This window comes from Sapajus apella, unplaced genomic scaffold (genome assembly GCF_009761245.1).
Source record: "Sapajus apella isolate SASKATOON/1434 unplaced genomic scaffold, GSC_monkey_1.0 scaffold10, whole genome shotgun sequence".
NCBI lineage: Eukaryota > Metazoa > Chordata > Mammalia > Primates > Cebidae > Sapajus > Sapajus apella.
The window spans coordinates 42297349-42317474 of NW_022436950.1; the positions used below are offsets into that span (position 1 = coordinate 42297349).

At 40.0% G+C, this 20126-nt stretch overlaps 1 protein-coding gene and 1 long non-coding RNA gene across 8 annotated transcripts in view; one reads left to right on the plus strand and one right to left on the minus strand.

The window, feature by feature from the left end:
- The window catches only part of ANKRD44 (ankyrin repeat domain 44), a 335610-nt gene that overhangs the window by 169358 nt on the left and 146126 nt on the right, over positions 1-20126 (plus strand). For all 7 annotated transcript variants that reach the window (XM_032277674.1, XM_032277673.1, XM_032277675.1 and 4 more), the window contains exons 4-6: positions 6247-6317; positions 16514-16714; positions 17084-17171. In XM_032277674.1, the coding sequence (XP_032133565.1) occupies positions 6247-6317; positions 16514-16714; positions 17084-17171 (360 nt within the window). The remainder of the gene's footprint in view (positions 1-6246; positions 6318-16513; positions 16715-17083; positions 17172-20126) is intronic.
- Positions 1970-19886, minus strand: LOC116551489. The gene is made up of 3 exons (XR_004268966.1): positions 19744-19886; positions 10250-10253; positions 1970-1982 (listed from the first exon to the last, which is right to left on the minus strand). It is a non-coding gene; the product is annotated as an uncharacterized LOC116551489 (long non-coding RNA).

Sequence of the window (20126 nt, forward strand, 5' to 3'; positions counted from 1 at the left end):
TAAATCTGAATTTACTTTTTTTTTTTTAAAGATGGGGTCTTGCTATGTTGATCAGACTGGTCTTAAACTGGCCTCAAGTGATCCTCCCATCTTGGCCTCCCAAAGTACTGGGATTACAGGGATGAGCCACCACACCTGGCCATAGAATTTATGCAACCCAAGTGGTAGTCCTGCAAAATTATTTCCTATAAATTTTCAAATGTGCTTACTACTGTCAATGCAAATTATTTCTAGACCTGGTGGCACATCAGTCTTTTGATTCCCTATACATAAGAAATACCCTTTGAGGATGAATTTTGTATTTTTTTATCTGGTGAAAGATGGGTGATTCAACCAGGCAATGCTGATTTTGGCCTACGAATGTGGTGCAGTTATCAAGCAATAAGCCATTTTCTGGTGGGTGTGTGAATTGGCCATAAAGGCAACTCCCAAGGAGAGTTTGTTAAATGTTTTGAGCAATTGTCACGTTCATGGAATTATCATCCCTCTTTTAAGGTAATTGTTTTGAAGTGCTCTAGTGCTGTAAGATTTGATTTGTTAAAAAAAAAAACAATAGCAAGTTGATTTCATTATATTATAATCATATTTTTATGACCTATCGTGTTTATTTCAACAATTAAAAGCCAAACTTTGGATAAGTTACGCTTAGGAAGAAATTATTCTCTTTGGCTTGTGAGATTTTTCAGTCACACTCAGTCTACCCTTATCACAGCACTTCTGTTTTCTTTATTCCGCTTCTTCCTAGATGACATGGCTTACAGAACAGAAATATTGCCTCTGGAAAAGATGCCCAGAGTTCACTTTACCTTTGATCTCTATGAAAATAAAATTAAGAGGTAATAGGGATAAAATGAAGAACATCCTTAGTTTGTAATTACAGATTATGCCTGATTGGTTGGGCCTTTGTTTCTGAAGAATCCGTGTACCGCATCACTTATTTTTATGTTTAAGCTTTAACATGTCCTTGGGTAAAAAAGCATTTGCCTTTAAATCATTAGACATGCAGACTGTGTCCTTCAGTGCACAATGGTGCCTGACAGGCAGGTAAATAATGTGAAGCTTCCTTTAGAAAAATCAGCTATAAATATTCAATTCAGAGCCAAAACCATCTGACATCTCCCTCTGACATGTAAACAAGACTCTTGAAAGTGTTCAGAGGAAGAGGATGAGGAAGCTGGCAGCAAGAGATGACACTGATGAAATGCTTCTTGGGTCTCCATTCAGATAACTGCTTTTGTTATAAAAATTTTTGTTATGGGGGAGAGGAGGTTTTCCTGGCAGCTGCCTATTCAACCTCCATGAGAAGGAGAAGTGGAGGAAGGGAGGAGTTAAACACTGACTGAAAGAAGCCATTGCCTACATTTCTAATCACCTTTACATTTCTCAAGGGACTCTTGAAGTGACACGTGAACGATGCTGGTGTCGTTACACCCTGGGTATGTGTCACTGTATGTATGAGGCCCAGCATGTGTGGGATCATTTTTCTCCTTGAAATATTTTTAATATTGAAAGCCAAATTTGGATATTCATAAAACTAAAATTTTTCAGAATACAATATAATAATAATAATAATAAAAGTGTATAAATATAAATAAGAAACAGAAAAATAAGAGAAGTATGCAAAGAATATGAACAAGTAATTTTCAGAAAATGAATTACAAATGGCTAGTAATCAAACATATTAGATGTCCAGCTGTATTGTTAGACCGGAGACTAAAAAAATAAGATGCTATATTTTTCTCAATCAGATATGTATGTATGTATGTGTGTATGTCTGAATGTATGTATTTATTTTTTAGAGAGGGAATCTCACTCTGTCACCCAGGCTGGAGTGCAGTGGTGCCATCTCCGTTCACTGCAGCCTCTGCCCCCCAGGTTCAAGTGATTCTTCTGCCTCAGCCTCCAGAGTAGCTGAGATTACAGGCTCCCGTCCTCATGCCTGGCTAAATTTTGTATCTTAGTAGAAACAGGGTTTCACCATGCTGGCCAGGTTGGTCTTGAACTCCTGACCTCAGGTGATCTGCCCACCTCAGCCTCCCAAAAGTGCTGGGATTATAGACATGAGCCACCATGCCCAGCCTATTTATCTGTTTTTAAAGCAGCTTTATTGAAGTATAATTGATATACAATAAGCTGCATATATTTAATGTCTACAGCTTGATGAGTTTGGATATATGCAAACACCCATGAAATTATCACCACAAGCAAGGTAATAGATATCTCTGTCACCTCCAAAATTTTTCTCGTGTCCCTTTGTTTTGTTATTTTGGGGTTTTTTTAATGTGTGTGTGATAAGAACACTTAACATGAGATCTACCCTCTTAACAAATGTTTTAAGTGCGTAATACAGTATTATTGACTCAGATTTGCAATATTTAAAATGTCTGGCTGGGCATGGTGGCTCACACTTGTAATCCCAGCACATTAGGAGGCTGAAATAGGAGGATTACTTGAGGGCAGAAGTTTGAGACCAGCCTGGGAAACATGGCAAGACCCCATCTCTACAAAAATAAATTAGCTGGGTATGGTGGCATGTACCTACAGTCCTAGCTACTCTGGAGGCTGATGTCAGAGGATTGCTTGAGCCCAGGAGTTCAAGGCTGCAGTGAGCTATGATAACACCACTACACTCCAAACTGACTGACAGAGTGAGACCGTCTCTAAAAATTTAAAAAAAAATTTTAATGTCTGATAACATCAAGTGTTGAGGATATGGAGAAACGAAGCAATCATACATTCTGAGGTCGTAAACCGGCACACTTTGGAGGGTTTACAGGACCTTTTGAAACCAAAACTGTGTATTACCCATGACACAAAGTCCATTTTAAATCATCTATTCTAGGTAAATACTTGCACCCAAGGCAGGTGGATCAACTGAGGAGTTTGAGACCAGCCTGGCCAAAATGGCAAAACCCGTCTCTACCAAAAAAATAAAAATTAGCCAGGCATGGTGGGAAGTACCTGTAATTCCAGCTACATGGGAGGCTGAGGCGGGAGAATCACTTGAACTTGGGAGGCAGAGGTTGCAGTGAGCCAAGATTGGACCACTGCACTCCATCTGGGGTGACAGAGTGAGACTCCGTCTCGAAAAAAAAAAAAAAGCAGCTTAGTCCATTATTTTCTCTCCCCATTATTTTCACTAAGAAACATAAAACTTCAAATGCACTAGCTTTCTTAAAAGCATTTTGTTAGAAAATATTTCAAACATACAGAAAAGTATGGAGAATAATATAGTACATATCCATATACCTTCCACTAAATTTTAAGAACTCTTAATATTTTGCCATATTTGCATATATATGTATTTTTAAGGAAACAAAACATTGAAAACACGGGTGCAGCTCTCTGGGTACTCTTACTTCATTCCTTTTCATACTCCTCTTTCCCTAGACATAACCATTATCCAGAATTGGTATTTATACTCTTTAGCTATATTTTAAACTTTTATTTCATATTTATGCATTTATAAACAACTTATAGAAATCCAACTGGTATTATGCCATAGGTATAATTCTGCAGCTTGATTTGTTCATTTGGTGTTATGATTTTTAAAGTACACCTGTTTATATATATAGAACTTCAGGCTGTTCCTTTCTATGACAGTGTAGAATTCCATTGTACAAATATACCACAACTTATTTATCCATTTTCCTCTATATTGACATTTAGGATTCCAATTTCTTATTGTCATAAACATGTTGTGGTGAACATTCATGTACATGTGTTAGAGTTTCTCTAGGATATATGATTGGGGTGGAACTGCTAGGTGGTTGGGTGTGCATGTCATCTATTTCACTAGGTAATGCCACATTGTTTCCCAAAGGAGGTTTACCAATTCACTCTTGCCAGCTGTATGTTAACTTTTCTTGTTGCTCCATACCCTTGCTAAATCTTGGCATTGTCACACTTTATCATTTTTACCAATTTGATGGATGTGAAGTGGTATGTTAATGCTGCTTTCATTTGCTTCTCCCTGATGAATTTTGAGAAGTAACTTTCCATATGCGTCTTGCCATTTGGGTTTCTTCTTGCATTCGTTTTTTGAATTTACAGAAAATTTAAAGCACAAAATTTACTCTGCCAAAGACTATAATAAAAGTAGTTCCAGTTCTCCAGGACTGCATAAGGCCTGAGTGATGTTTGTGGCATGGGTGCCAAAAAAACAGCCCCCAAATAAGAAACAAACGTACACTTGGCTTACTAGATAGAAACACAGTGTGGTCAAATCTACCACACAATGTGGCCATAAATTATGTATTTATGATGCAAGAAAAGTCCTGACAAAAAGATGGGTAATTTTAAAAGGTTTGAATCCAGAGTGTTGGAAGAGCTGAAGGGATACATGCTTTGTTTCTAAACTAGAAAGGTAGACTTTGTGACCATCACCTGACAATGTGTTGGAGCTAAGATTTAGAAGAAGAAATCTAAAATTTGGTTTTGGTAGTGGTAATTGTGTTTTAAAATTCACCGATTTTACTGTTCTTAATCACATCTGGGTTTTCTTCTTTCTAGCATTCTCTAGCACTTGAGTCTCTCTTGCTCTTAAAAAGATTTGTGTTTGGGCAGTCTCCAGGTGATGGTTCTCTGTGTTTTTCAATCTCATATTTGGTCTCTTTCTTTGTAGGGCAAGGGTCATGCCTTTCACTCTCTTTGAAAATCTGAGTCATAGATTTAGAGGTGAATGACACGTTAGAGGTGATTTGAAAATAAGAACCGTTAATATTTTTCTAGTGCTTTGCAGTTTATGAAGCACTTTCCTATTCACTTAATTCTCCCTAGGTGAAGTGGGTGGAGAAGTATTAATACTGTTGTTGTTAGCCTCATTGTTCAGATTAGTGGCTGAAATCAGAACTCAAATCTACATCTTCTGACCATGAATCCCGCTGTCCTTCCAAACCCACATTCATTTCATGCCAGAGCATTTAGCCCACAGCTTCCTGTTACTGAGGCCAGAGATGCCTACTGATTTTGCACACCAAAACTGATTTTTTTGCCCTTACTGACATAAGGAGCTTGAATTCCTTCAGGCAAGCTGGTGTTAGTGGAATTAGGATTTAAATAATTTTGACCTGGATAAATTAAGCAACAAATTCATCAGTGGCTCTCAACCTTGACAGCATAGTACCATAACCCTTGTACCTGACCCCATCTGAAACCAATGAAATAAAAATGGAGGTTGGAGGGGAGGCATTCCGCCTCTCTTTGTTTTAGGGATTATGCTCTTGTTTTCTATGATTAATTGCCATTGATGGCATTTGTTCTTCTTCAGTTAAAGAAAAAAATAGTGTAAGTTCTATGATTTGTTATTTCCTCTTAGCCAGTGCCTTAAACTAAACCTCTAGCTCATTTTTATGCATGAAAGTCCACTACCTTTTTTTTTTTTTTTAAGTTTCTATTTTCGAGCTATCAGCTGGCCTTGGCCTCATGGAGATTAGTCAGCCCCTGCTTCCCCTTGACTCACTTTCTCAGCCCTTGTCCTGAGGCGCCACCTCTGTGTTTCCTTTTCTCTGCCTTACTTTCTAGTTTCTTTGATTCATTTCTCCACTCTCTGTCCTCATGAGCTTCCTTCCTCATCATCCTAAGGCTAGAGCTGACTTCTCTACTGCTTCTACAAGGATATCATACTTATTTTCTCCTCTTTGCCTTTTGTAGCCCTTTTATAAAACATCCCAGCTCTGACCAGACGACTAATCAAAACTCTGATTCCCTCTAAAAGGACTTCCCTAAAAGGAAGCTTATAATCAGTGTCTTAGCTGTTTAGACATAGACTTGGTGGGCTGGTGGTCATGGAGAACGGTGAGGGTGTCATGGAAGGCGGGCAAACTCTGCTTTCTGTGAATTCATTTGCAGAGAGCTTCTGTTCCATGATGATGGCACAGTTTCATAGAGCTGAGCATGGGCACACCTCTGAGTGTGAGACAGTTTGGGCTCATGCTTGAGCCTGTCTGTCTACCCCATAGCTTGAGAAATTATGAGCAATTTATAGGCCTCATGTCCTATCTGTCCAAAAGCCTCATGGAAACTGGCTTCTTTTTGCCAAAATATCTGGCTAGTCCCAGATTTTTAGATAAAGCAGATTTCTGCTGGTCCCCTCAGCCCTAAATCTTGTCAGAACATGATAATATAAAGAAAAGAAGAGGTGGTGGTTATGTCAGGCAAATGGGAGCAAGATACAGCATTTAACTTAACGTCAGCAGGGTTTCCCTTGACTCCAGCATGACTCTAACTTGTGCTGTTTGATTCCAGGAGCTCGTGTAAATGCCAAGGACAACATGTGGCTGACCCCACTGCACCGGGCTGTTGCTTCCAGAAGTGAAGTGAGTGATTACCACATTTAATCTAATACCTACTGTGCCTAGAAAAAGGAAAATTCTTGCTAGTGAATTAAGAATCCTTACTGGTAAGCAAAAGGCTTTTACCTCTAATGTGAGAGGGTTACCCAAAATGAACAGCTGTTTATTTGAGCAACTCCTGCATGCCAGACATGGTGCTGAGTGGAGCTGGGGAGTGTCTGGGGTAGTTCAACATGCACAGCATGATCCTGGAGTTCATTGAGTTCTCAGCCTGGGGAGGAGGCAAGGCAGAAAGCAGATCAGTACAATGTCATCATTGACTTGCAGGAGGAAGGAACTAACTGCCTGCTTGAATAGAGGAAATCTTCCAAGAAGAGATGTCAGTTGAGCTGGTCCTTAAAGGATGAGTAAGGACTTAACAGGCTAGGAGAAGGAGGGAGGGCTGAGGCAGGGAATTGAGTGAATCTGGGGTCCTCAGTGAGGTATAACTGGAACTCAGCCTGTAGTGGAAGATAAGTCTGATAGTGGAGGCTGGGCCAGATGGCAGAGGTCTTGGAATCCTTTGAGCAATGGAGAATGGTCACAGGAGGAGAGTGATATACTCAGATATCTGTTTCAGAGAACCTCTGTGGTGGCAGCATGTAAATAGGCTGAGGGGGAGGGACCTTGGGGAGAAGGGCCAATAAGAGACCAAAAAAGGCTTGAAGCAGCTGGGTTGAGAGCATACAGTTGAGTCCATGATTTGAGAGCTCGTCAGAGGTAACCCTGGTAGGATTTGGTACCTAGGAGGGGTGAGGTGGCAAAGAAGCTGGTAGGCGAATGGTGATGCTATTAACAGAAGAGGCACAGAGCAGTGGAACAGTGGCCAGGAGGCTGGAGGGTTCTGTTTGAGAATGCTGAGTTCAGCAAGCATGTCCTTGGAGTGGGAGCTCCATGAGGGCAGGTGTCTGTGCTTTGTTCCTGGATATATCCCAAGCCCAGTACATTCTAGGCATTCAAGAAATCATTTGTTGTTGAATGCTGGAAATTCGAGTGAAGATGACTAATAGGTTATCTATTATTATTTATACAAGTGTACCACTCAGGGACAGGGAGGGATGATCATCAAACTGTGGTAAATGTATCAGTTGCTCAGGGGAAGCATAAAGAATGAGAAGACCAATGTGAAGGCAGGGCAGCAGGGAAGCCTGTTGAATGTCAGTCTTGAAGCCTGGTCAGAGGAGATGCCCACCATAGGGATACAAGAGGTTCTAACCTTGTATGCACTTGGTGCTGGATGACTGGCCTCCGTAGCTGAGTTTACTAAGTGAAGCTTCTCCTCTGCTACTGGAGAAGGTGGTATTCTCCAGGTACACCTAGGAACAAAAGGTCTTGCTGAGAATGAATGTACAGAAGTTGTAGGTGTCTTTGGCTATTATTGGTGTCAGCTTTTCCTCTTTGGCAACTATCTGGAAATTTCAAAATATACTTGGTAGATGACAGCTCAGTAGTTATAGTTTTTGTTGCTGCACTTTGTGATTTTAGTAGTTTTAAAAAGGGGTTAGTTATGTTCTCTTTCCAAAATTCCCACGTGGAATGAGAGAGGTAAATAATCCTAAATGGCCTGGCCCAGATCCTGGAGAATTCGGAATCTTCTCCTGGTTCCATATATTATTTCTGTTTTGTCTGGGAAAATGAGTGCAGTAAGCTGACTGAGCAGGTCTGACCAGCTTCATGAGACTAACTCCTTCATAGAGGAGTATTTCCTGGCCTTTTAAGACCACTTGGTCTTTAGTAAATTTAAGTGTCTCTTTAAAAATATGTATGGATTTGTTTCCTCTTTAACAAGAACTGGGTCTTTTTAGTTGGGAAAATAACTTAGTATGCATTTCCTATATGCCAGGTACCTTTTCTTTGTAGCTGATGGAGCCGCAAAGAAAACTAAGACTCATGGCCTCTGCCCTTAGGAAGTGTGTAGTCTAGTGGAAAAAGAAAGACAGAAAAAAGATGAGTTCAGTACTCCGTGACCTTTCCCAAGTGATCTCTACCTTTGTTCGCTCAACTAGCTGCAAAGACTTCAATCCTCAAAACATCCATCTTCCATCAACAACCGGTCTGTATTCTGTAAGTGTCTTAAGTGTGTTTGAATCCAGTCAGCCTAATGATGGACTAACCTTCCTCTCTGAGAAAGGCATTTGTTGCTTCTGTAAGTAATCAACTCCCTCTGTAGGTTTGCAGGGAGGAAAAAAGAATCCCTTGCCAGGTAGGAATTAAATGCAAACAAACCCTGAATTGTAAATAATTGGTTCATATATGAGCTCATGAAAGAGAATGTCTTCATATTAATATCTGTCACAGCAAGTTGAACAGTTTCTTATACAAATTGGAGTCTCTGTAACCACTGTTAGAGCTGACGGTGGAGAAGACATCTTAACTCCAGGTATGTTGCTGTGCTGTGGAAGTCCTAAATTCAGATTTCCTTCTTTGGAATTTGGTCCTATTGCCATTATTTTATGCCTCTCATAGCTAATACTTGGGGAAAAGAAAGTAGATTTGAGGGGAAGAAAAGAGAAGGTTTGGACTGGTATTTTGGAATTTAACTGTTAGCACTTGCCAAGATGTATGGTTTCAGCTGACAGCTGGCACGTCTCTTCCTTAGATTGGTAAACACTGATATTACATGGCCATGTGTTTAAAACCATTTCTTCACTGAAAAGTTTATAAACTCTGTTCTGTCTGTCCTCAAAGCCTATGTGCTTATAAAATATAGGTAATTGATCGCTCAGGGTTTGGGGTTTAATCAAGGAAGCAGAACCACCGTGAGAGATACAGAGTAAGATATTTAATATAGGAATTAGATCTTACACATGTGTGTAAGCTGTTGTGGTCTATGTAAGGCTATCACCTTGGATTCTGTGAGGCCCTGAAGTCACTGTAGATCAGCAGAGTCTACTATGGAAAAGCTGCATATGAAATAGGGGAGAACAAGGACAAACTGGAACCGAGGTCTGTTTAACACTGCCTCCAACATCATGGACATGGATGACTTGCAGAAGTTGCTGCTCATACACCTGGCCCAAGAATTGGAGAAATCAAAGAAGATGCCACAGGATCTGAAGAGCATCAAGCTAGGTACTGCCCCTTGCCAGTGTGGTGATCCAGCCTATTAGTGACATCGTGTGCAAGCTGCAACACTACCTGGTGCCCAACAACGTACCAGTCAGGCTGCAGTTTCAATTATGCCTTCCAAAACTCATCAGATAGCTCTTGTGGCAAACCCTAAAGGGAGTACTACAGAAAAAGGAATTCTGGGAAATGTAGATCAACTTGGCTAACTTGGCACGATGCAAAACTACCATAGAAATTGTTATTCTATTTTAATTAAAAAGATCTTCTAGACAGTAAGCTCTTTGAAATGTGTGCCATGCGTATTGCTTGCCATTGTATTTCTAGCAACTTGCCTCGTTAGAAAATATTTTTTTGAGTGATTCATTAAAGATTGGATTTTCAATTTAAGCTATAATAATTTTCTGTGTACAACTGGTAAGATAGAACTGGTATATACCATACCAGAATACTGATGGTAATCATCTTTTATGCATGCAGTGTAAACAGAATTGAAGCATGTTTATGGGAATATGTACACTAAAAGCCAACTAAGCCACTGAAACCTGCAAAATCAGGGCTAGTTTCACAATTGCATACACCACAGATATCAGTGTAAGTCAAAATTTTGAAGCCTTCTTTTCATCCAGGCAAGATTTATGTTCAGATTTCTGTGTCTGGAAAAATAATATGCATTGCTAAGTTCATTTCCTAGGTTTTAGCAATAAGAGTGTCAGATCATAATATTCATTAAACATTAATCCATGCCTGACATTATGTCCACCATAGATAAGAAAGTAGATCAAGACATAATCACACCCCTTGAAAATCTTCCAAAATATAACTGTACTCTAGAGATAAATCTTGAAGACTTATCTGATGCTGACCAGGCTGTCTTGTGTGTTCCCTTCTACATTCAATCCCATGACTCTTTCCTACCCTTGACCTGCTCCCCAAGTTTGGCACATCTGGGATTCCCAGGTTGGAAACAGCTTGGAGCCAAGCAGCACTGTCTCCTTATTGGCTCCCTAAAGGCTTCTCTGAACTCATCCTCCTTTTTTTCTTACGTACTCCCTAGGCTGTGAAGAAGTGAAGAGAGGTTCTTACTCAAATATTAAGGGAACATCTTTCACCTTGCTAGCTAACATAGATAAGCAAGATTTGGGGCTGCCAGTGGGAATATTCTGAGGTGTTCTTGTAAAGCCTATTTCATATTTTTTCCTGTGTTCGGTTTATTCTTTTCTTTCTGGAAAAGAGCAACTGTAGGGGAAAGGAATGAAATATACACAAACCCAGAAAGCCTAATGCACATTTATGGAAGCCCAGTTGGTGGAAGGCATTGTTAAGTGTGCTGCAGGGGGCCCGAAGGGTGTACAAAGTGTGGCTTTTAGTTTTAGTAGACAGTACTTGGGGAGATCACCAGGCATGCAGCCTGCTGTGGCCTATGTCCAGACGTGGCTGGCCCATTCCAGGTGCCCTTTCTGCTATGACCAGTTGAGAGGAGCCTCAAAGTAGAATTGCTGAACTTTTCACTTCCCCATTCTAGAGACTGTCTTTTGGTTAGAAAAGTTAAAAATTGTTGTATCTTGTCTTTTGAGTATAGGAGTGAGGACATTGTGTCCACGTACTTGTTGTAGTTACGAGCATTCATTAAGCACTTACTGTGTGCTAGGCAGTATGCTAAGGACTTTGTGTGTATCATTCTCTTTTAACCTCTGATCCACCCTTCGAGATGGATGCTATTAGCAATACTAATTTAAGAAATGTAATTTCAGAAAGTTAGTAGGGAGCCAACGATGTCGATGTCGCAGCCAGAAAGTGAAGGAAAGTGTGACTAGAGAAGCTGCCTGCTTAACCACCGTTCTGTACTGCTTTCTTCAACTCCCATCAGCACCCTTATGGAGCCTGGTCTAGCCAATAAGGCGCATCTATTTTTGGCTTTTGTGCAGACAGAAGACCCAACTGGTACACAGATCTTTCCCAGAGCTGAGCAGGATAAGCCTTTTATTTTTATGGTTGAAATTTTAAAAACTTATGTTTTCCCTTTTCCTCTAAAAAACATTATCATTATTGTGGGCTGAATGCTAGTAGACAGGAGAATTGGAAACATTATATAGAAGAGTAGAATGTTATTGCTTTCTTTAAATTATTTTCATGATTATAAAAAATTGTTCGTGTATAGAACATAGGTCATGCCTGGAATAGGAAGAAAGTAATTATTTTATTTATAATCTATTAGAATGTAGACAAGTGGTACCCAGCTTTAGTGCATTTAAATGATCTGGGGTGCTTGTTAAAAGTACCCGTTTGGCCAGGTGTGGTGGCTCACACCTGTAATCCTAGCACTTTGGGAAGCTGAGGCGGGCGGATTACAAGATCAAGAGATTGAAACCATCCTGGCTAACATGGTGAAACCACATCTCTACTAAAAATACAAAAATTAGCTGGGCATGGTGGTGTGCACCTGTAGTCCTAGCTACTTGGGAGGCTGAAGCAGGAGAATCGCTTGAACCCAGGAGGCGGATGTTGTGGTGAGCTGAGATCGTGCTACTGTACTCCAGCCTGGAGACAGAGGGATACTCTGTCTCAAAAAAAAAAAAAGAAGTACCTGTTCTAAAACCTCAGCCCTAGTGATTCTGAATGAAGCCTATGTGTAGACCCAGAAATTTGCCTGTTCAAAAGAAGATTCTGATACGTGTCATCTACATGCCACACTTTGAGATCTGAGATTAAACACTGGTAATACTTTAGTGTCTGCCCTTCCTAATGGTTAAAGTCATCACTGCTTAAATAGTTTGCTTAGAATTCTTTCATATCCCAAAGCCTCCAGCGAACTGCCTTTGCACTCCTAGTTCTTAGAATAATTGTGCTCTACTAATAATTAAAATAATGAGAGAGCTTTGTTTGGTGCTTGGTAGTTTTAGAAGAACACTCTAATTGAGCAAATTGGTTGGACATCAATTTATACAATTCTTACAGAACATGAAATTACTACAATTGACATACAAGCACCAAATGATTACAGTAATACAGCAAAGCCTTCTGGACTGGAGTGCAGCCTCAGGGACATCAGCCCACAGTAATGTCCTGTTAACACGTACAGATTATTACTTACAGAGTTTGCTGATGATTACAGCAATATATTTATTCTACCCAAATTTATTGAATATACACTATGTGCAAAGCACCTGCCAGGCTTTGTGGAGAGTACAAAAAGTTGTATAACATTTAGACCCTTATCTAAAGCAACTTGTAATTTATGAAACTTGACGCTGCTTATGCCTGCAGGGACTATGTGTGGTCATAAACAGTTACTTTTCCGTGAATAATTTATGTCCACCAAAAGGCAATGCATATTTGAGATAAAGAAACAAATATTAAGGATGATAGTTTCTAAGATACATGCCTCCTGTTCTCATCTTTTCCGTGTGCCACAGTGTATGTTTCTATTTCGTATTACAAAGTTAAAGTGGCCTTTTGTTTAAAAAAAAGGAGCCGTAAAAAGTAGAGATTGACTGACTTGCAAATGCCATGTCCAGTTCCCTCCTATATGACATCCCATGACAGCTCCTCCTTTCTAGTATTTTTGCATCTTATATAGGATGGCCTGCTACAGGGTGTCATCCAAAAAGGCCTACAGTCCTAAAACAGAATGTTAACTGGGCTGATGCCTCCATTCAGGGGAAATACCAGAATCCTCACTGGTGTTTGCTCATTATGAAAGAAATAAAGGGTCAGGCACAGTGGCGCACACCTGTGATCCCAGCACTTTGGGAGGCCAAGGCAGGCGGAACCCTTGAGGTCAGGAGTTCAAGACCCGCCTGACCAACATGGGTGAAACCTTGTCTCTACTGAAAATACAAAAAAATTAGCTGGGTGTGGTGGTGCGTTCTTGTAATTCCAGCTCCTTGGAAGGCTGAGGCAGGAGAATCGCTTGAACCTGGGAGGCAGAAGTTGCAGTGAGCCGGGTTGGCACCACTGTACTCTAGCCTGGGTGAAAGAGTGAGACTCTGTCTCAAATAAAAAAAATTAAAAAAAAAAAAAAAAAGAAACAAAGGCTTTGAAGGAGTATGATTCACAGAGTGCCTGTGCACTGGGGCTGGTCCTGTGAGCTTTTTATCTTATCTGTTATGAAAAGATTAGGTGGTCAGAAACTTTTAGGGCAATTTGATAATTTCATGCCCCTTAACTTTAATAATAAAATAATTACATTTATAATTTGTATCTTTTTTCATTTTATTCTACTAATTGCTTTTTATTGTATTGTACAAAAGTATTGGCTCAAAAGTGATGGACTTGAAATAATAATTATTTTTTAAAAACGGCTCTTTACCACACATAGTTCGAAAAGCACTGTTAAAGAATCTTTTCTTGATGGATTAAAGACTTAAATGTAAAACTCAAAACCATAAAAACTCTGAATAAAATCTAGGCAATACCATTTAGTACACAGGCACGGGCAAAGATTTTATGACGAAAACACCAAAAGCAATTGCAACTAAAACAAAAATTGACAAATGGGATATAATTAAACCAAAGAGCTTCTGCACAAAATAATAAACTATCATCATCGTGAACAAGCAACCTACAGAATGGGAGACAATTTTTGCAATCTATCCATCTGACAAATGTCTAATATCCAGAGTCTACAGGAACTTAAATTCACAAAGAAAAAAAACAAGCCCATTAAAAAGGGGGCAAAGTACATGAACAGATACTTCTCAAAAGAAGACATTCATGCAGCCAACAAACATGAAAAAAGGCTCAACCTCACTGATCATTAGAGAAACCACAATGAGATACCATCTCACACCAGTCAGAATGGCAGTTACTAGAAAGTCAAGAAACAAGATATGCTGATGAGGTTGCAGAGAAAAAGGAGCACTTTTACTCTGTTGGTAGGAATGAATTCGTTCAACCATTGTGGAAGACAGTGTGGCAACTTCTCAAAGATCTCGAAGTAGAAATACCATTTGACCCAGCAATCCAATTATAAATCATTCTATTGTAAAGATACATGCATGTCTATGTTCATTGCAACACTATTCACAATGGCAAAGACATAGAATCAGCCCACATGTCCATCAGCGATAGATTGAATAAAGAAAATGCGGTACATGTACACCATGGAATACTATGCAGCCATTAAAAGGAATGAGATCATGTCCTTTCCAGGGACTGGAAGCCATTATTTTCAGCAAACTAACTCAGGATCAGAAAACCAAACACTGCACATCCTCACTTGCAAGTGGGAGCTGAGCAATGAGAATACAGGGACACATGACACATGAGAAGAAACAACACACACTGGGGCCTTTTGGTGGGGAGAGGGGAGGGAGAGCACCAGGAAGAATAGCTAATGGATGCTGGGCTTAATGCCTAGGTGATTAGTTAATCTGTGCAGCAAACCACCATGGCACATGTTTATGTATATAACCTGCACATTCTGCACATGTACCCCAGAACTTAAAAGTCAATAAAAAAAAAAAAAAAAAAAAAACAGAAAAAAAGAATCTTTTCTTGATTCAGGAAGTATTCCGCTTCTCTTCCCCAAAATTAGTTTCTTTTTTACCTTGTATATTTCTGTTAGAGCAAGCTCCTGGATATTAATTTTTAGCCAACATGTGATACAGGAGAAGGTAGACTTCTTTAATTTAAAAAATTATTAATTCCCTAAATGGCTATCAAATTACTCCATTGTAAAACCAAGTTAAAGAGCTTCCAAGCTTAAAACTTTTGAAAGAGAAATATAGTTTTTAAAAAGGAAATTATCTGTTTTTAATCAAAGCTTTGTTTTTGCCAAGATATTAAATTTCTATTACATGTATTAAGCCAGTGTAGCAGACTAAGACTTTAGGATTTGCAAATGTAAATAACTAAGGAGAATTAACTTTTGAATCTGTTTATGCCAGGATGCTTGACTGGTACTATTTACCAAGTAAGCCCAGTAGAAAATGGCCTGTTAGAAAATGCATGATCCCATAAGTCAGCCAGGCCATTACCTTAGACTTCCGTCATCTTGCCTGTAAAATAAAGCTGCCTGTGAAATGAAGGGATCAGCCCAGATGAACCCTAAGGCCTTCTACATTTCAAATATTACATATGTCTGTAAATTTAATTCCATAATCATTTTAAACTACTGTTTTTGTTTTTTTTTTCTGAGACAGGGTCTTGCTCTGTTGCCCAGGCTGAAGTGCAGTGTTGTGATCACAGCTCGTTGTGATCACATTGAACTGCTGAGCTCAAGTGATCCTCCCACCTCAGCCTTCTGAGTAGCTAGGAGTTAGAGGCCTGAAACACCACTCCCAGTTGATGCAAAAGTAACTGTGGTTTTTGCCATTAAAAATAATACAATTACTTTTGCACCTATATATGTTTATTGGTTTTTGTTTGTTTGCTTGTTTGTTTGTTTGGAAGAGATGAGGTTTTGTTATGTTGCCCATGCGTGGCTTCTGTTTTTTTAAGAGCTGCATGGATGATTCCATTGCAAAGCCAGGGTTGAAAGTCATAGATCAAGAGGCTAGAGAGCTGACTGGGCCAATAGAAGCAAAAAGGTGGGAGACTCAATGAAGGTAAAGGAGCTCAACAATGGCAAAAGAAGTGACCCATCATAATGTGGAAAACGTTGGGAAAAGATGGAGACAACTCACAGCTTTAAGTTGAGATGGGAACAGAGATGTTACTTCCCATCTTTACCACTTGTTCACACGAGGCTGAGGGTTAAGATGTTGGCAGAGAGAACCAAAGATTTGTAAACCGATTCAAGAATGTCTGAGGCTTTTTGGTCTATAGATATTTTACCCTGGTATGCACACTTGCACATGGGTGCTCTCATTTGGCCTGAGAGTGCCTTCTACGTTACAAGGACATCATATACTTAGAAGGTAATAAACCTTCTAATAATGATTAGAGATGTGCCAGGGCTCTTAGCTTGACAAAGAAAGGTAAAGTGATTCTGTCTTAATCTGTGCCACTCTTTTGATATTTATCAAATATTACCTGGCTTGTCTGGAACTAGCCTGTAAGGTCAGGGAGCCTTTCTCTCCATAGTTCCAGGGTTTGGTGAAGCATCTTACACCAGTAAGTATTGGTTGAACGTCTGTCAGTGACCTCTGCAAACTCTGCTTTTGTTGTAGGAAGCAGTACAGGTTTTGATTAAGCACTCAGCTGATGTCAATGCAAGGGACAAGAACTGGCAGACCCCTCTTCATGTGGCAGCAGCCAACAAGGCTGTCAAATGTGCAGAAGTGATCATTCCCCTGCTGAGCAGTGTCAATGTCTCTGACCGAGGGGGGCGCACAGCCTTGCACCATGCAGCTTTGAACGGCCACGTGGAGGTGGGTATTTTTATCATTCGGAACTGGAATGCTCCCTCCAGACACTTTCAGCCACAAATGGAAACTGATCTTCTTGCTCAGATTTTAAAGAATGTGATGAAAATATTTGTACACCAAACCTTCAGCAAGTATATCATTCTTAACTTTAGAGCCACAATGAATTGAAGAAGCAGGCTGTCACTTCAGTCTTTTCCTCTGACACACATGACACAGGTCCTGCTCTGACATTATATTTATACTTTGTCGGAACTCCAGATCTCTGACCTGCCTTTAGATTTGATGTTAATTTGGCTCAGATCACCTGCAGGCAGTGAAGAGGCCTCACCATTATAGAATATGTGCTTGATTTCATGGTTGATTATCTTTCAGATGGTCAATTTACTCCTGGCCAAAGGGGCAAATATCAATGCGTTTGACAAGAAGGACCGGCGTGCTCTGCACTGGGCGGCGTATATGGGTAAGGATTCCATGCATGGAAAGCAAAGCGCAGATAACCTTAACTAAAGCCATGGGTCTCTCGTTGACAATGTAGGTTTTCTCCAGTCTGACTTCTTTTCAGGGTTGGGTTGCAATTGAATGAAGATTTGGTTCATTTTACTGGCATGCGTGGTGTGCTCCAGTTGGGCGGTTGCTTTGTCAGGTATTTATTTATCCTACAAAGAAGAGGAGGAATGAATCATGGCCTGGGCCTCTTTGAATGTGCTTCAGTCTGGATTTGAAAGCTGCACAGACTGTGCTTATTTTAACTTGTCATGGCAGTAAAACAAGGTGTTTTAAAAAGAAAAAGGACTGGCTAGGAAAGCAAGGACAGAAAGTCCATTCGTCTTTTTATTTATAAATATTTTTGAGAGAAACAAGAAGGAAGGAAGAAAAGACAAACCTCTGGCTATTTTATAGAAGGAGGGCACCAGAGGCACTGAGGATTATCCTGATAGTCCAATGACAACAAAACTGAAGCCTGCAGTCCTCATTTCTGCCCGCTTGGCCGAGGTCACATTTCTACGTTTTTTCCTTTTCACTTTTGTTGGTAAATCCCACTGACAAATGATAGATCTCACAGAGTTTATTCTAAGTGTAGACTTGTGGGAAATGAAGAACTAAGATATTTCCTTTGTATTTCTAATTGGAGAACATCCTGCCATTAGAAAAGTAGACAGGATTCTATCAGCACCAAGTTGTAAACAATCAGAATGCCCATCCACAGGAGATTGTTTTAGTAAATTCTGGAAGATCCACACAAGGGGACACTTTGCAGTAACTAGAGTGATGAGTCCATGAGTATTTATTAACATAGAAAGATTCTGTGATATGTTAAGTGAGAGCATATTACAAAGCAGTATAAATAGTATCCTCATTTTCATTTAAAAATCTCTTCAGTAATAAACCTGGAAAATAAATGCTAATATTTTAATTGATTGTCTCTAGGGATTTATAATTGTGGATGATTTTGGTTTTTATACCTTTTTGCCTTTCTGAATCTGTTTTTTTTTGAGACGTAATCTCACTCTGTCACCCAGGCTGGAGTGTAGTGCAGTGGTGTGATCTCAGCTCACTGCAACCTCCGTCTCCTGGGTTCAAGCAATTCTCCTGCCTTAGCCTCCTGAGTAGCTGGGACTGCAGGTACCTGCCACCATGCCCGGCTAATTTTGTATTTTTAGTAGAGACGAGGTTTCACCATATTAGCCAATCTGGTCTTGAACTCCTGACCTTGTGATCCACCCACCCCAGTCTCCCAAAGTGCTGGGATTACAGGCATGAACCACGGCACCCAGCCTCTGAATCCTTTTAAACAAGCATACATGCCTTTTATCATCACTTTGAAAATTAACCTTTATTGTAGGGAAAAAGAAAGTAGGATGAAGCAGGGATGAAATAAATTATGTGGCTAAAGATGGGTCTGAATCAATCTTTGGGTTTAAAAAACCAGAATTGTAAACTTTTACAAGCATTAGCTTTTTTTTTTTTTTTTTTTTTTTTTTTGAGACGGAGTCTTGCTCTGTCACTCAGGCTGGAGTGCAGTGGCATGATCTCGGCTCACTGCAACCTCCACCTCTCAGGTTCAAGTAATTCTCCTGCCTCAGCCTCCCAAGTAGCTGGGATTACAGGTGTGCCCCACCACACCCAGCCCCAGCTAATTTTTGTATTTGTAGTAGAGATGGGGTTTCACTCAGGCTGGTCTTGAACTTCTGACCTCGTGATCCACTCACCTGAGCCTCCCAAAGTGTTGGGATTACAGGCGTGAGCCACTGCACCCAGCCCTGCATTAGCGTGTTTTTTGAAAAAGTTGACATGGATTTTCATGTTGGCTGAAGCATATGAAGTGACTGCGTGGCACCTGCAGGACTGGAGCCAGTGACTGCGGGAGACAGCTGTGTAGGCTGAATACACACTAAGCTAGTGTGGATAGGATTCAAAGATTGTGAGGTTCCAAGCTTATTCTCTGCTGATGTATATACAGCTAAAGCATTTGGATAAGTGACTTTAAAGGAATCAAGTCATTGTCTTGTGTTTTATCAGGATACAAACAGGAATAATAGGCAAAACCAGGGCAAACAGCTTAAGGTAGCACCACTAATAATTGAAAATATATTTTTCTTATATACACGTCTTGGGGAGAAAAGAGTCAAATTTTAATAAAACAAGCCAATACTTTCCCCCCACCCCAGCACACACACAAGTCCTGGAGTCAGTGCTTGTCTTCTACCCTTCAATTTTCAGCCATGTTTACAGCAATGATCCTGAAGCATCAAACAATCTTCAGTCCCAAAATAAAGGTCAAATATGTTTATCATTTTTTTGTTTTGTTTTGAGACAGGGTCTTGCTCTGTTGCCCAGGCTGGAGTGCAGTGGTGTGATCTCAGCTCACTGTAGCCTCCACTTTCTGGGTTCAAGCGATTCTCGTGCCTCAGCCTCCTGAACAGCTGGGACTACAGGCATGTGCCACCAAAACTAGCTGAATTTTTGTATTTTTAGTAGAGATGGAGGAGTCCCAGCTGCTCAGGAGGCTGAGGCATGAGAATCGCTTGAACCCAGGCTTATCATTCTATGTATAGTGAATTATGGAACAGAGTAAAAGATCATAGAAATAAATGCCAAAGGAGCTAAAACTAGAAGGATTTTCTGTTTGGCTTCTAATTCATGAGGGTATTTGTAAGGTAAGCCATATGAAATTGTCATTTTTGTGGGCCAAAATACCATTAAGCAGCAGTAATTTTATATGATTAAACAGTAATCTGGGGTCATTCTCATTAATTGATTTTTTTTTCTTTCATCAGTTTTCCTAAACTGAATTGTCATTGTTAAACTTTTCAGTGAGGAATGGCAATTGTTTTCAAAGGCATTGCTTTCATTTTAACACAACTTTTCTCAGGCTCTCTGCTTATATCCTGGCAAAACTTCACCATTATTCATT